The sequence below is a fragment of the Pristiophorus japonicus genome, chromosome 3 (genome assembly GCF_044704955.1).
Source record: "Pristiophorus japonicus isolate sPriJap1 chromosome 3, sPriJap1.hap1, whole genome shotgun sequence".
NCBI lineage: Eukaryota > Metazoa > Chordata > Chondrichthyes > Pristiophoridae > Pristiophorus > Pristiophorus japonicus.
In genome coordinates, this window is record NC_091979.1 from 8,025,143 (window position 1) to 8,042,748 (window position 17,606).

General features: G+C 48.4%; 1 protein-coding gene across 4 annotated transcripts in view; it reads left to right on the forward strand.

Moving 5' to 3' along the window:
- The window catches only part of abcb6a (ATP binding cassette subfamily B member 6 (LAN blood group) a), a 341,190-nt gene that overhangs the window by 105,458 nt on the left and 218,126 nt on the right, over positions 1–17,606 (forward strand). For all 4 annotated transcript variants that reach the window (XM_070875170.1, XM_070875168.1, XM_070875171.1 and 1 more), the window contains 2 exons: positions 1,756–1,948; positions 8,609–8,730. In XM_070875170.1, coding sequence (XP_070731271.1) covers positions 1,756–1,948; positions 8,609–8,730 — 315 coding nt within the window. The remainder of the gene's footprint in view (positions 1–1,755; positions 1,949–8,608; positions 8,731–17,606) is intronic.

The window sequence follows — 17,606 nt, forward strand, 5'->3', positions numbered from 1 at the left end:
AAGGATGGGAATTAAATACTGGCCTTGCCAGTGACGCCCACAGCTCAAGAATGAATATAACAAAATGCAACCAGACATTCAACTACTGCCTCCGTATTGACTGTCCGCATGTGGTACAGGTACTTGTACACTGTATCTGGAATGGCAGCAATCAGACACCAATTCAGAATCCTTCAGCTCACAATAGCCCAGGACAGGGCCATCTTTTCTAGTTCTGATAACCAGATGTTGAACTGTGTCAGAGAAATGAGCATTCGTGGGCAGAGACGGAGCAGAACTGCTGACATCCCTTCCTTTCGAATGATGTCGAGTTTGGTGTTAAGTAATGTCCCCCAGTTGTATGGGTGGTTTGAAAGGGTGACCGTGGATGTCAGCCTGGATTTTTGTGCTCAAGTCTCTGGAGCGGAACTTGAACCCATGACCATCTGACGCACTGAATCATGACCCACTGAGCCACGGCTTGACATCTAATGTATGAATCTGCTGCAGAATTTGTGGGTGCTGCAGTCACCCATTTTAAAGGTGGTTAAGAAGGCATACGGAATACTTGCCTTTATGCTTGAACTGTATAAAACACTAGTTAGGCCACAGCTAGAGTACTGCGTGCAAGATGTGATTGCACTAGAGAACGTACAGAGGAGATTTACCAGGATGTTGTCTGGACTGGAGAATTTTAGTTATGAGGAAAGATTGGATAGGCTGGAGTTTGTTTTCATTGGAACAGAGGAGGCTGTGGGGAGACCTTATTGAGGTGTATAAAATTATGAGGGGCCTAGATAGAGTGGATAGGAAGAACGTATTTCCCTTAGCAGAGAGGTCAACAACCAGGGGGCATAGATCATCATCATAGGCAGTCCCTCGGAGTCGAGGAAGACTTTCTTCCACTCTAAAAATGAGTTCTCAGGTGACTGAGGAGTCCAATGCGGGACCTACAGTCTCTGTCACAGGTGGGGCAGACTGTAGTTGAAGGAAAGGGAGGGTGGGACTGGTTTGCCGCACGCTCCTTCCGCTGCCTGCGCTTGGTTTCTGCACGCTCTCGGCGATGGGACTCGAGGTGCTCAGCGCCCTCCCGGATGCTCTTCCTCCACTTCGGCTGGTCTTGGGCCAGGGACTTCCAGGTGTCGGTGGGGATGTTGCATTTTGTCAAGGAGGCTTTGAGGGTGTCCTTGCAACATTTCTTTTGCCCACCTGGGACTCGCTTGACGAGTCAAAGCTCCGCATAAAGCGCTTGCTTTGGGAGTCTCTTGTCGGGCATGAGGACGATGTGGCCCGCCCAACGGAGCTGATCGAGCGTGGTCAGTGCTTCGATGCTGGGGATGTTGGCCTGAGCGAGAACACTGATGTTGGTGCGCCTATCCTGACAGTGGATTTGCAGGATCTTGCAGCGCTGGTGGTGCTTCTCCAGCATTTTGAGGGGGCATAGATATTTGGTCGAAGGTTGAGAGGGGATTTGAGGGGAAATGTTTTCACCCAGAGGGTGGTGGGGGTCTGGAACTCACGGCCTGAAAGGGTGGTAGAGGCAGAAACCCTCACCACATTTAATAAGTACTTGGATGTGCACCTGAAGTGCCGTAACCTACAGGGCTATGGACCCAGAGCTGGAAAGTGGGATTAGGCTGGGTGGCTCATGGTCGGCCGGCGGGGACACGATGGGCTGAAACGGCCTCCTTCCGTGCTGTAACTTTCTATAATTCTAGGAAAGTTCGGTGAAGTGCCCTCCAAGTCTGTGTATAACTGCGATTTGTCTCTGTTCAGGCGCATCGGGTTTCGTAAACAACCTACGCTCCTTCACGTGGATTCGAGTCCAGCAATATACCAACCGACAGGTACAGGTCGGACTCTTCGCCCACCTTCATGCCCTTTCGCTTCGCTGGCACCTTGGCAGGAAGACTGGGGAAGTCCTGCGCAGTGTGGATCGTGGCACCAGCAGCATCAACTCCTTGCTGAGGTACTGGTGATAATGACAGGAGCATTCTTTAACGCACTTGATAGTTCTGCACAGTTTTACGGACCTGATTCTATTTTAATTTTTTCCTTGTCTGTAATTATACGGTCTCTCCTCCAGTTATCATTTGTCTCTGGTACGTTCCTTATTCTAATCTGACATTTCCAGTGCAGTAAAGAAAGAAAGTACGTGCGTTTATATAGCGTCTTTCACAACCTCAGGACATCCCAAAGTGCTTTGCAGCCAATTGACTTTTGAAGTGTAGTCACTGTTGTAATACAGGAAATGCAGCAGCCAATTTGCATGCAGCAAGCTCTCACAAACAGCAATGCGGTAATGATAAGATAATCTGTTTTTAGGTATTAGTTGAGGGATCAAAGCCTCCTCGATAAAGTGCAACATCCCCACTGACACCTGGGAGTCCCTGGTCGAAGACCGCCCTAAGTGGAGGAAGTGCATCCGGGAGGGCGCTGAGCATCCCATTCATAATAATGGGAACTCCGTAAGTAGTTCCCCCACCCCCCCTCTCCCCGAGTCAGAAGGTCATGGGTTCAGGTCTCACTCCAAAGATTTGAGCACAAATCTAGGCTGACACTTCAGTGCATTGATTGAGAAACAACCCCCCCCCCCCCAAACACCAAAATACAAACCAGAAATAGAAAAAATACACCACATATTTAAGATTAATTTAAATGAAAGTTAATAAATGTTATTAAAAAATATTTTTCCGATTTTTAAATTTTTAAAAAAGTTTTTAAATTATGGTTTAAAATAAACATACTGTGCTGGGCAGGGTTTTTAACATTAAAATCTGTTTCAAGTTTTATTTTACTTTTATCAGTCGCAAGAGTTTTCAAGACATCCGCGGGGCAAGATATGGGTAAATACCGCCATCGAGCCCATGCGAATGTCCTGGCTGTGGAGATAGAGCTTGACAGAATGGAAAAGCCGGTTTTCAGTGCATGCGCATTGTGTGCTGAAAACCAGCTTTTGCAATGCCTTTCTGGGTCCATACACACTCCGTACGGACCCGGGGAGGCTGGGATTTCTAGGCCAATGGACCAGATGGTCCCCTTCTGAGCTGTGAACTTTGATGCTAGTCCATCTGTTTCATCCAGTCCTCCCTTTTCCATCCTTGCATCCCACTCTCCCCCTGTATCTATATACATTGACCATTGATACATGTCCCACTCTCCCCCTGTATCTATATACATTCACCATTGATACATGTCCCACTCTCCCCCTGTATCTATATACATTCACCATTGATACATGTCCCACTCTCCCCCTGTATCTATATACATTCACCATTGATACATGTCCCACTCTCCCCCTGTATCTATATACATTCACCATTGATACATGTCCCACTCTCCCCCTGTATCTATATACATTCACCATTGATACATGTCCCACCCTCCCCCTGTATCTATATACATTCACCATTGATACATGTCCCACTCTCCCCCTGTATCTATATACATTCACCATTGATACATGTCCCACCCTCCCCCTGTATCTATATACATTCACCATTGATGCATGTCCCACTCTCCCCCTGTATCTCTATACATTCACCATTAATACATGTCCCACTCTCCCCCTGTATCTATATACATTGACCATTGATACATGTCCCACTCTCCCCCTGTATCTATATACATTCACCATTGATACATGTCCCACCCTCCCCCTGTATCTGTATACATTCACCATTGATACATGTCCCACTCTCCCCCTGTATCTGTATACATTCACCATTGATACATGTCCCACTCTCCCCCTGTATCTATATACATTCACCATTGATACATGTCCCACCCTCCCCCTGTATCTGTATACATTCACCATTGATAGATCTGTCCTACCTTCCCCTTCCTCACCAGAGATTAAAGGGAGACCTGTACGAGCAAACTTTTATCTCCCTTGAATTGGGTTTTATTGTGAAGTTGCAGTATTATCAGAGAGCTGTTTGAAATCCTGTTGCTGACCTGTCTCACCATTTAATAATATAAAAAGGAAAGACTTGGATTTATATAGCGCCTTTCACGACCACCGGATGTCTCAAAGCGCTTTACAGCCAATGAGGTTTAGGAGTGTAGTCACTGTTGTAATGTGGGAAACGCGGCAGCCAATTTGCGCACAGCAAGCTCCCACACACAGCAATGTGATAATGACCAGATAATTTTTTTGTTAAGAACGTAAGAAATAGGAGCAGGAGTAGGTCATCCAGCCCCTCGAGCCTGCTCCGCATTTCAATACGATCATGGCTGATCTGATGATGGACTCAGCTCCACTTCCCCGCCTGCTCCCCATAATCCCTTATCATTTAAGAACCTGTCTATTTCTGTCTTAAATTTATTCAATGTCCCAGCCTCCACAGCTCTCTGAGGCAGCGAATTCCACAGATTTACAACCCTCTGAGAGAAGAAATTCCACCTCATCTCAGTTTTAAATGGACCGCCTCTTATTCTAAGATCATGCCCTCTAGTTCTAGTCTCCCCCATCAGTGGAAACATCCTCTCTGCATCCACCTTATCAAGCCCTCTCATAATCTTATACGTTTCAATAAGATCACCTCTCACCCTTCTGAATTCCAATGAGTAGAGGCCCAACCTCCTCAACCTTTCCTCATAAGTCAACCCCCTCATCCCCGGAATCAACCGAATGAACCTTCTCTGAACTGCCTCCAAAGCAAGTATATCCTTTCGTAAATATGGAAACCAAAACTGCACGCAGTATTCCAGGTGTGGCCTCACCAATACCTTATATAGCTGGAGCAAGACTTCCCTGCTTTTATACTCCATCCCCTTTGCAATAAAGGCCAAGATTCCATTGGCCTTCCTGATCACTTGCTGTACCTGCATACTATCCTTTTGTGTTTCATGCACAAGTACCCCCAGGTCCCGCTGTACTGCAGCACTTTGCAATCTTTCTCCATTTAAATAATAACTTGCTCTCTGATTTTTTTCTGTCAAAGTGCATGACCTCACACTTTCCGACATTATACTCCATCTGCCAAATTTTTGCCCACTCACTTAGCCTGTCTATGTCCTTTTGCAGATTTTTTTTGTGTCCTCCTCACACATTGCTTTTCCTCCCATCTTTGTATCATCAACAAACTTGGCTACGTTACACTCGGTCCCTTCTTCCAAGTCGTTAATATAGATTGTAAATAGTTGGGGTCCCAGCACTGATCCCTGCGGCACACCACTAGTTACTGATTGCCAACCCGAGAATGAACCATTTATCCCGACTCCCTGTCCATGCTAATATATTACCCCCAACCCCGTGAACTTTTACCTTGTGCAGTAACTTTTTCAAATGCCTTCTGGAAGTCCAAATACACCACATCCACCCTGTTCGTTACATTCTCAAAGAATTCCAGCAAATTTGTCAAACATGACTTCCCCTTCATAAATCCATGCTGACTTTGCCTGACCGAATTCTGCTTTTTCAAATATCCTGCTACTGTTTTTTTGATAATGGACTCCAAAATCTTCCCAACCACAGATGTTAGGTTAACTGGTCTATAGTTTCCTGCTTTTTGTCTGCCTCCTTTTTTAAATAGGGGCATTACATTTGCAGTTTTCCAATCTGCCGGGATGATTGAGGGATAAGAATCGGCCAGGACATTGGGGATAACTCCCATGCTCTTCTTCGAAATATCTTTTACGTCCACTTGAGAGAGCAGATGGGGCCTCGATTTAACGCCTCATCCGAAAGACGACACCTCCGACAATGCGGCACTCCCTCTGCACTGCACTGGAGTGTCAGCCTAGATTTTTTTTGTACTTAAGTCCCTGGAGTGGAACTTGAACCCACAGCCTTCTGATTCAGAGGCGAGAGTGCTGCCCTCTGAGCCACGGCTGACACTTGAGGCACTTGATAATCTTAGGCACTTGATCGAACAAACACACACTTGGCTTCACCCTGGCAGGAATTAGAATTCACACAGTGACAATACTGCGGGAAGAGGAGTCGACGGAAATACTTATGAAGTATTCTGGGAGTTTAGGCATGGAGTGGGAGCTAGGAGCGGAGATGGTTGTGGCATTGTAGACATCTTTCACACCACGTTTGTGCAGGACAAGGGGGAAAGGGCGGGGGAGTGGGACTGGCTGAAGTACTCTTGCAGAGAGCCAGTCCAGGCTCGACGGGCTGAATGGCCACCTACTGTGCTGTAACCATTCTATGATTCTATGTTATTGCTTGTTGTGACCTGGGATGGTTCTCATAAACACAGATTAGTTTTGATATAATGCTTACATTTACACAGTGCCTTAACACATCAAACATCTTCAACAGTTATACTTTTGCAGAGACTGTTGTTCTGTCGGTCAATGTGACAGCTGTTGTGTGACAGATGTGTTCCACAGCTACTTTTTTTGGTGGTCTGTTTTACAAAAAAGGGTTCTGGTCACCACTCAAGTGAAGTTATGTTACAAGCTGATTCTGTTCCTTTCCCTTTGATACTTGCAAGGTGCCAGATTGGGAGGGGTAACTGTTGGTGTATGTTATTTTGGTTGCTGTTCCTGCTTCCCTGGCTTCTTCCTCCAGACCTCTGCCTCGTTTATCCTTGCTCTGAATCTCCAGCAACACTTCAAGAAGCTCGATACCATCCAGGACAAAGCAGCCCGCATGATCGGCATCCTATCCACCACCGTAAACATTCACTCCCTCTATCACTGGTGCTGCATGTGTACCATCTACAAGATGCACTGCAGCAACCTTCGCCGTCTCCAGGCCAGGTCGAGCTACAGTACGCGGACGACGTCTGCGTCTGCGCACATGCAGAGGCTGAACTCCAAGTCATAGTCAGTGCATTTACTGAGACGTACGAAAGCATGGGCCTTATGCTTAACATCCGTAAGACAAAGGTCCTCCACCAGCCTGTCCTCACCGCACAACACTGCCCCCCAGTCATCAAGATTCACGGCGCGGCCCTGGACAACGTGGACCATTTCCCATATCTCGGGAGCCTCTTATCAACAAGAGTAGACATTGATGACGAGATTCAACACCGCCTCCAGTGCGCCAGTGCAGCCTTCAGCCGCCTGAGGAAAAGAGTGTTCAAAGACTAAGCCCTCAAATTTGCCACCAAGCTCATGGCCTGTAGTAATACCCGCCCTCCTGTATGGCTCAGAGACGTGGACCATGTACAGGCGACACCTCACGTCGCTGGAGAAATACCACCAGCGATATCTCCGCAAGATCCTGCAAATCCCCTGGGAGGACAGACGCACCAACGTTAGCGTCCTCAACCAGGCCAACATCCCCAGCATCGAAGCACTGACCACACTTGATCAACTCCGCTGGGCGGGCCACATTGTCCGCATGCCAGACCCGAGACTCCCAAAGCAAGCGCTCTACTCGGAACTCCTTCACGGCAAACGAACCAAAGGTGGGCAGAGGAAACGTTACAGGGACACCCTCAAAGCCTCCCTGATAAAATGCAACATCCCCACTGACACCTGGGAGACCCTGACCAAAGACCGCCCTAAGTGGAGGAAGTGCATCCGGGAGGGTGCTGAGCACCTCGAGTCTCGTCGTCGAGAGCATGCAGAAACCAAGCGCAGGCAGCGGAAAGAGCGTGCAGCAAACCGGTCTCGCCCTCCCTTGCCCTCAACGACTATCTGCCCCACCTGTGACAGGGACTGTGGTTCTAGTATGGGACTGTTCAGCCACCTAAGGACTCGTGTTTAGAGTGGAAGCAAGTCTTCCTTGATTCCGAGGGACTGCCTATGATGATCTACAAGATGCACTGCAGCAACTCGCCAAGGCTTCTTCGACAGCACCTCCCAAACCCGTGGCCTCTACCACCTAGAAGGACGAGGGCAGCGGGCGCATTGGAACACCACCTCCTCCACGTTCCCCTCCGAGTCACACACCATCCTGACATGAAAATATATTGGCGTTCCTTCATTGTCGGTGTGTTAAAATTCTGGAACTCCCTCCTGAGCAGCACTGTGGGAGCACCTTCACCACATGGTCTGCAGCGGTTCAAGAAGGTGGATCACCACCACCTTCTCGAGGGCAATTAGGATGGGCAATAAATGCTGGCCTTGCTCACGGCTCCCACGTCCCATGAATGAATCTGAAAAAGAATTCAGAGTCTGACCCTTGAGTCAAAAGTAGCGTGCAGACGTGCTTTGGGAAAGAGCTCTGAATCTCTGCGGCCAGAGATCAGAGGAAAGAATAGAATGGGAATGGGGCTTGGTGGTTTGGAAGATGTGTGGGAGAGGCGGAAAGAGAGCGAGATTGATCCGGACACGCTAATTGAGCGATCCCGAGGGGTTTGGGGCACTCACAGTCTGGCCCCTTTGTGTGCAGTGTTTCTGTGGTAGAGCTGGACTTCTGTGAAACAGACTTTGCCGTAACAAACAATATGTTTTCATTCTACACGCATCCCCTGCTGACTCACTCGCACTGTCAGTAATGTAGCTGTTTCAGAGACTGTCACACACAGGGTCCTGACCCTCACACTACCTTGTGTTGGGACAATACTCTGCACTGGTTCATCTAGGAAAGTTTGACTATAAAAGTCGCATCCGTTCAGTAAAACATCCCCTCAAACTTTTAAATGCAGTGAGAAAGTCTACTCAAAAGTTTAATCGGTTGTAATCTTGCTTCATTCAGTGATAAATAAACTTTATTTTGCAGCTATATTGTCTTCAGCATCTTCCCAACGATTGCCGATATCATCATCGCCATCATTTACTTCACCTCCAACTTCAATGCGTGGTTTGGACTCATCGTCTTTGTCTGCATGGCACTGTACTTAAGTAAGTGTCCTGACCAACAAGTACGTTCTTTTTGACTATTTGAGAGTAAACTGTTGCCAAATTAGTGTTTAAATGTTCACAATAAGAAACATTACGCTCGTTAAAAACTGGGCTGAGAGTGGCTAAATGGTTCGCGACGCCTTTCCCGACCAAGCCCAGCTGCAGCAGTTAAAAATCTCCAACATCGTAACACGGCCTCTGCCTTGCTGCATCATGGGTTTACTGCAGCACAACTATGGGGGCAGAATCAGACACTTACTGAAAAGGCCCAGTTCCGAATGGATGCTGACCCACGGCCCATAACACAGCAGCCATTGGCACTAAATTGTTAGTCTGACTTGGGTGAGACTGTCCGGGCACCTGGTAGGAAATGGAAATGTTACATATGTTAAGTTCAGAATAACTCCACGAGACTGTGTTGTAAACTCAAACCATTGTGACCTTGTTCTCTTTAATATAACTCCAAGGTGAGGCAGCAGCGTGGTGGACTGCCTTTTACACACAGGTGAGGTTCACATATACATAACATCACTTCCCCCCAAAGTCTTGAGTACAAGTTATTTACAGGTTGAGGCGATCTGGCGCTCTGCGTTCCCGGATTGATTGTCTGAGTTGAAGACCTGGCATGGGTGAGTCGGTCTGATCATTGCTGCACGGCAGCGCAGCTGGTCTGATCGGACTGTCGGGCATGGTGGGTTCATCCTCGTGGTTGACAGCGAGGTCGATTGCTGGTTGGGTGTGTGTTGTGGATCATAGATGGTAAATTCTTCTTCAAACTGTTCTTGGTTGTCCGTGAATTGCAATTTGGTCTGATCCAAGTGCTTTCTGCACGTTTGCCCATTCAACAGTTTAACAACAAACACTCTATTCCCCTCCTTGGCTAAAACAGTGCCAGCAATCCATTTGGGACCATGACCGTAATTGAGAACAAACACAGGATCATTAACCTCGATGTCACGCGATACAGCCGCGCGATCGTGGTACACGTTATGCCGGTGACGCCTGGTTTCTACGTGATCATTGACATCCAGGTGGACTAAGGAGCCTGGTTTTGAGTGCTCGCTTCATTAACAATTCTGCAGGGGGAACCCCGGTGAGTGAGTGGGGGCGTGTCCGGTAGCTGAGCAGGACCCGAGATAAACCGGTCTGCAAGGAGCCGTCCGTTACGCGTTCCAAGCTTTGCTTGATGGTTTGGACTGCCCGTTCCACTTGACCATTGGATGCGGGCTTAAATGGGGCAGACCTGACATGCTTAATGCCATTACGGGTCATGAACTCGTTGAATTCCGAGCTGGTGAAACATGGTCCATTGTCACTGACCAGGACGTTGGGCAAACCATGGGTGGCGAACATGGCCCTAAGGCTTTCAATGGTGGCAGTGGACGTATATGATGACATCATTATATATTCAATCCATTTTGAATCAGCGTCCACTGCTACTAGAAACATCTTCCCTAGAAAGGGGCCAGCAAAATCTACGTGGATCCTGGACCACGGTTTGGAGGGCCATGACCACAGGCTCAGAGGGGCCTCCCTGGGTGCGTTGCTCAGCTGTGAGCAAGTGTTGCATTGGTGTACACATGACTCCAATTCCGGGCCACCAAACATGCGACCTGGCGATAGCCTTCATCATGACTATGCCTGGGAGGGTACTGTGTAGGCCGCGTAAAAATGTTTCCCTGCCCTTTTTGGGCAAAATCACGCGATTCCCCCATAGGAGACAATCCAATTGGACTGACAGTTCGTCCTTGCGTCGGTGGAACGGCTTAATTTCATCTTGCATTTCCCCGGGAACCGCCGACCAGCTCCCATTAAGGACACAGCTTTTTACAAGTGATAGCACAGGGTCTTGGCTGATCCAGGTCCTGGTCTGGCGAGCCGTGACGGGTGACCCCTCGCTCTCAAAAGCATCCATTACCAGAAGCAAGTCTGCGGGTTGCACCATTTCCACCCTGGTGGTGGGTAATGGTAGCCGGCTGAGGGCATCAGCGCAGTTCTCAGTGCCTGGTCTGTGGCGGATTACATCATCATACGCAGATAACGTTAGTGCCCGTGTTTGGATGCGGGACGAAGCGTTGGTGTTAATACCTTTGCTTTCTGAGAGCAGTGAAGTAAACGGTTTGTAGTCGGTTTCGGGCTCGAACCAGAGACCAAATAGATATTGGTGCATTTTCCTAACCCCATATACGCAAGCCAACGCTTCTTTCTCAACCATACTGTAGGCTCTTTCAGCCTTGGATAAACTTCTGGATGCAGATGCAACCGGTTGCAGTTTGCCCGACACATTGGCTTGCTGTAACACACAACCGACCCCGTACGGTGACGCATCACAAGCAAATACTAAACGTTTACATGGGTCATATAATTCAAGTAACTTGTGAGCATAGCAGGTTTCTGGCCTTATTAAAGGCTGTCTCTTGAGATTTACCCCAACCCCAGTCGTCACCCTTGTATAGCAACAAATGCAAAGGTTCCAGCAAAGTGCTCAACCCCGGTAGAAAGTTAACAAAATAGTTGAGGAGTCCCAGGAACGAACGCAGCTCCATCACATTCTGATGTCTGGGTGCATTCTTGATGGCCTCCGTCTCGGAGTCCATGGGTCTGATGCTGTCCGCCAAAATCTTTCTCCCCAGAAATTCGACCTCTGGTGCCAGGAAAACACACTTGGAGCGTTTCAGCCTGAGTCACACTCTGTCCAGTCACTTTAGAACCTCTTCCAGGTTGTGCAAGTGTTCGGTGGTGTTGCGACCAGTGATCAGGATATCGTCTTGGAACACCACGGTGCATGGAACCGATTTCAGCAGACTCTCCATGTTCCTCTGGAAGATGGTTGCAGCCAAGCGAATACCAAAGGGGCATCTGTGGTACACGAACAGTCCTTTGTGCCTGTTGATGCACGTCAATTTCTTTGACGGTTCAGCCAGCTCCTGTGTCATGTAAGCGGAGGTTAGGTCTAGCTTGGTGAACGACATTCCCCCTGCTAGCGTTGCGAATAAGTCCTCCGCTTTGTGTAGTGGGTACTGGTCCTGTAACGAGACTCGGTTGATCATCACCTTGTAGTCCCTGCAGATTCTGACCGTCCCATCGCTCTTCAGTACTGGCACAATTGGACTGGCCCACACGTTGAACTCGACTGGCGATATGATTCCCTCGTTGAAGTCAGTCCAGCACGACTCTCATCGTATATGGGACTGCTCGAGCCTTGTGATGAAGTGAATGTGCCCCAGGAACAAGATGGATCTGCACTTTGGTGCCGGTGAAGTTGCCGATGTCTGGCTCAAATAACGGCGGGAATTTGTTTAGCACCTGGACGCACAGAGGGTCATCCACCGAGGACAGTGTTTTGATATCGTCCCAGTTCCACCGGATCTTTCCTAGCCAGCTCCTGCCGAACAGCGCCATTGCCTGGTACAATCCATAGTGGTAAATCATGTACCATTCCGTCGTAGGATACTTTCACTGCCGCACTGCCGATAACAGGTACGAGTTCTTTGGTGTAAATGCGCAGCGTTGTGTGAATCGGGCTCAGTTTTCTGTGCCTTGTTGCCCCACAGTTTCTCAAAAGCCTTCTGGCTCATAATCGATTGACTCGCCCCCGTGTCCAATTCCATGGAGACTGGAATGCCGTTATGTTTAACTTTTAACATTATCGGAGGGCTTTTTGGTGGTGAAGGTGTGCACCCCATACACTTCCTCTTCATCCTCAGGTTGAGTTGCCTCTCCTGCTCGTTCAGTGTGATCCGCACTGGATCGGTCGCTCTCTGCCACGAGGTGAGTCCAAGGTCGTTTGCACATTCGCTGGAGGTGCCCCATTGTTCCTCAGCCCTTGCACACACAGTGCTTGAATCGACATTGATGGGCTCTATGACTGCCCCCGCAGCGCCAGCATGGTGTTAATGGATTCGCATTAGCTCTCCACAGCAGCCTCTGAGTCACCCGAGGCCTGACCCCTGCAGTCATGTACAGTTCTGTCTGCTGAAGGCATTATTTTATGCACAGTACTTGCCGGTGAGCTTCAGTTCTGTGAAGCTATCTGTTTTCGTGTTGTCGCCAGTGGATATGAAGGCCTGTGCTATCGTGAAGGCCTTACTCAGATCTAAGGATTCAGCAGACCATAGTTTGCGGACGATGGCCTCGTGGCCAATTCCGAGCACGAAAAAGTCCCGCAACATTTCCCCAAAGATCCTGCAAATTCGCCCCGTCCCGCAAGGCGTCTTGGGTCGGCGACAAAGCTCGCCACGTTCCGGCCCTCGGAGCAATGGTCTCCGTCTCAGTCGTGTCCAGCTCGCTTGCCACGAAGTACTGGTCGAGACGCTCCACGAAGGCTTCCCAATCATCACCCTCAACAAATCTCTCAAGAATACCAACGGCAGCCATTTCTGCGTGAAAGTTCATGATCTGTAACTTGTCGCCAGTTGTTAAGTTCAGAATAACTCCTCGAGACTGTTGTAAGCTCAAACCATTGCGACCTTTGTCTCTTTAATATAACTCCAAAGTGAGGCAGCTTGCCCCGGGGTACCACAGGTGACCCCTGGGTCTCCCACAGGTGTGCCCTCTAGTGGCAAGTCTGAAACACAGGTGAGGTTCACATACATAACAACGTAAGTGAAGGAAGATCTGCCCCTCTACGTTTGAAGTTGAGGCGTCTTATTCGGCAAAAACACAGATGCATGTTCCTTATGTCGGCCCAACATGTGCTATACCCACCCTGGGAGTGTTTGATGGGACAGTGTAAAGGAAGCTTTATTCTGTATCTAACCCATGCTGTACCTACCCTGGGAGTGTTTGATGGGACAGCGTAGAGGGAGCTTTACTCTGTATATAACTCCGTGCTGTACCTGCCCTGGGAGTGTTTGATGGGACAGTGTAGAGGGAGCTTTACTCTGTATCTAACCCCGTGCTGTACCTGCCCTGGGAGTGTTTGATGGGACAGCGTAGAGGGAGCTTTACTCTGTATCTAACCCCGTGCTGTACCTGCCCTGGGAGTGTTTGATGGGTCAGTGTAGAGGGAGCTTTACTCTGTATCTAACCCCGTGCTTTACCTGCCCTGGGAGTGTTTGATGGGACAGCGTAGAGGGAGCTTTACTCTGTATATAACTCCGTGCTATACCTGCCCTGGGAGTGTTTGATGGGACAGTGTAGAGGGAGCTTTACTCTGTATCTAACCCCGTGCTGTACCTGCCCTGGGAGTGTTTGATGGGACAGCGTAGAGGGAGCTTTACTCTGTATCTAACCCCGTGCTATACCTGCCCTGGGAGTGTTTGATGGGACAGTGTAGAGGGAGCTTTACTCTGTATCTAACCCCGTACTGTATCTGCCCTGGGAGTGTTTGATGGGACAGTGTAGATACTAAAAGAAGGGGGCTCTGCCACTTTAAGAGTTTGTAGATGGTAACACAGTTCCTGTCTCATTAAAGGTCATGTGCTGCTGATTTGATTTGTGTTTGACTGTCTGTTGGCAGCACAATGGAATCTCCGGCTTTTAAAGTGGTCTCATCTTACATCACTCAGTCACTCCTCAGAGCGGAAAAAAATGCTTTCTGCTGATAATTAAATCCTGTGTTCTTGGGAGAGAGTCTGCTCAGATGAAGTGCAAAGAGCAACCTCGAGGGCTTTTCCGTGTAATCGAACATCACTCCCTTTGTTAGAGAGGCCGGGCCATTTAGCTTTAATGTCTGAGATGCAGGAAACATGAAAGAGAAGCATTTCACCTCTTATTGAGAGAGAGTTGAAACCAGAGAATGTGTCTTGTTCCCGACAGTAGGTAATTGCGATATGTGTGCGCACTAGATCCGTGCAGCAGAGCAGGTCTCCAGTCGTCCTGGTTAACCCTTGCCACTGGACCAAGACCTAGCTCTGTCAAGCCCGTGTGGTGGCTGGTGTACAACGGTCACCCCACGTTAAAAAAATCCACGCACGGGCATCTTCCACCCTTCAGGATGTAGTTCGGGATCTGGAATATTAGGTCCTTCATTGAAACACCTGTGGACTCATCCTTTTTTGGCGTAGAAGCAAGTCATCCTTGATACGAGGGACTGCCTAAGAAGAAGGTAATTGTGGGGGCTGTGCCCGACCAGGCTTTCCTGAGTTTCTAATGTCTGATATCAAAGGGCTGATTGTCAGGAGAATCATTGCGAGGGCAGTAAGCGACACTTCCAGCCATTGTTTACAGTAGCAAATGGGAACTGAATGAGTGCACGACTTGACTTCTGTCTGCTGCTGGAACGCAGGAGTTGCTAGATGGGCCCCTTCTACCATCCTGGTCGGCACAGAATACAATGATAATAGGTGGAGTTGACTACTCATAGCAATCAATCTCGATCAATAAAATAAATAACTTGCAGCATAAAAGGACAGAACGACAGAAAGGGGAGTCCAGGGTTATGGGGAGAGGGCAGGGAAGTGGAGTTGAGGCCAAGATCAGATCAGCTATGATATTGAATGGCGGAGCAGGCTCGAGGGGCCGTACGACAAACGCCTGCTCCTATTTCTTATGTTCTTAAAGCATTTCACCCTGTCTTCCTCTGCCCCAACTCCCTCCGCATCACCATCTGTGGCATCTGTTCCTCTCACACATGCACGCAAGAACTGTTATATGAAGAAAGACTAAGGTCCATCATCTAGTTCGCCTTCTACCATCCTGGTAGTTGCACGATACACGATACAACTCCTCCCTTCCCACTATACAGGGCTCCAAATACTCCTTCCAGGTGAAACAGCGATTTACTTGTACTTTCAATTTAGTATACTGTATTTGCCGCTCACGATGTGGTCTCCTCTACATTGGCTCAGTCCGTAAGTGCGACCCTGAGCTTCCGGTCACTTGTCACTTTAATTCCCCGCTCCACTCCCACTCTGACCTCTCTGTCCTCGGTCTCCTGCACTGTTCCAATGCAGCTCAACGCAAGCTCGAGGAACAGCACCTCATCTTTCGCTTAGGCACTTTACAGCCTTCTGGACTCAACATTGAGTTCAACAATTTCAGAGCTTAACCTCTGCCACTCTTTGGCTCCCTTTCCGGCCCCCCCAACTCCCCCTGCCAGAGGCCTGTTTCTTTCTTTTTTGTCTCTAATGGCAGTTGGTCATTATCCCACCATTCACACCCTGTCTTCACTAATGTTTTCCTAACTCCTGGTATTACCATTTGAATTTGGTTCATCATCCCTTTTGTCTCTCTAATCTCTCCTGTCTTCTACCCTATCACAGACCTTCCCTTTTGTTCTTTCCCAACACTCTCCAGTTCTGACGAAGAGTCATCGACCCGAAGCGTTAACTCTGCTTCCTCTCCACAGGTGCTGCCTGACCCGCTGAGATTTCCAGCATTTTCTGGTTACAACGATGAAAGCGCGTTTTACGGAACACAGCATTTTTTTGCATGACTTTAGCTGACTTTGAACGATAATGGAGTTGTTCAAAGTCAGCTAAAGTCATGCAAAAAAATGCTGTGTTACGTAAAGCACGCTTTTTTGCTGGGTTTCTAAAGGTCCTTTTTGTGCCTTTGTCCGCCACTGCGTATCTTGCAATATCAATACCAAGAACAGCTTGTATTTATACAGCGCCTTTAACATCGGAAAATGTACCAAGGTGCTTCGCAGGAGCATTCTCAAACAAAATTTGACACCGAACTACATGAGATATTAGGGCAGATGACCAAACGTTTGGTCAAAGAGGTAGGTTTTAAGAAGCATCTTTAAAGGAACTAAGAGAGATAGTGAGGCAGAGAGGTTAAGGAAGGGAGTTCCAGAGCTTAGGGCCCAGGCAGCTGACAGGACGGCCACCAATGGTGGAGCGATTATAATCAGGCATGCTCAAGAGGCCAGAATTGGAGGAACACAGGGTTGTAGGCTGGAGGAGATTACAAAGATAGGGAGGTTAAGGAGGATTTGAAAACACTGATGAGAAGTTGCTTCACCAGGAGCCAATGTAGGTCAGCGTGCATAGGGTGATGGGTGAGCGGGACTGGGTGTGAGTTAGGATACGGGCAGCCGAGTTTTGGTTGACCTCAAGTTGACGGAGGGTAGAATGTGTGAGGCCAGCCAGGAGTGGACAGGTTAGAGGCAGGAAGAATGTTCCCGATGTTGGGGAAGTCCAGAACCAGAAGACACAGTCTAAGGGTAAGGGGTAAACCATTTAGGACCGAGATGAGGAGAAACTTCTTCACCCAGAGAATTGTGAACCTGTGAAATTCTCTACCACAGAAAGTTCATTAGATATATTCAAAAGGGAGTTAGATATGGCCCTTCCGGCTAAAGGGATCAAGGGGTATGGAGAGAAAGCAGGAAAGGGGTACTGAGGTGAATGATCAGCCATGGTCTTATTGAATGGTGGTGCAGGCTCCAAGGGCCGAATGGCCTGCTCCTGCACCTATTTTCGATGTTCTATGTTTCTATGTCCATCCTCCCAGGGGGATTTGCAGGATCTTGTGGATCCTTAATGAACGGTAACAGACTGGCTAAGTGAAAAATCTGGGATAGACCAAAAACACGACGACGACCGGGTTGCAGAGCAGCAATCAACCAAGCATGGAGAATGTTTAACATTATGGCCAAGTCAGATACGAGTCTCGGAGCAGCACACTGAGGCCCGATAGTGCTCTGGTCAGGCTGCACCTTAAGTACAGCGTTCTGTTCAGCTTACTGAAGCACAAGGCAAGATTCCAAGCCCTGGAAACGCCAGAGAGAGGGACCCACAAGCTTGTTCATTAGCATCAGAGGAATGAGCTATGAGGAAAGGCTGAAAGAAATTGGACTCTTTACCTTGGAACGAAGGCAAATGAGTGGAAATCTTACTGAGCTGTAAAAGTGGTTTCAAGATCAATCAAAACAGGGCGACATGGGTAAACGATCAATTGAGGGATGATTTCAGGAAACACTTCTT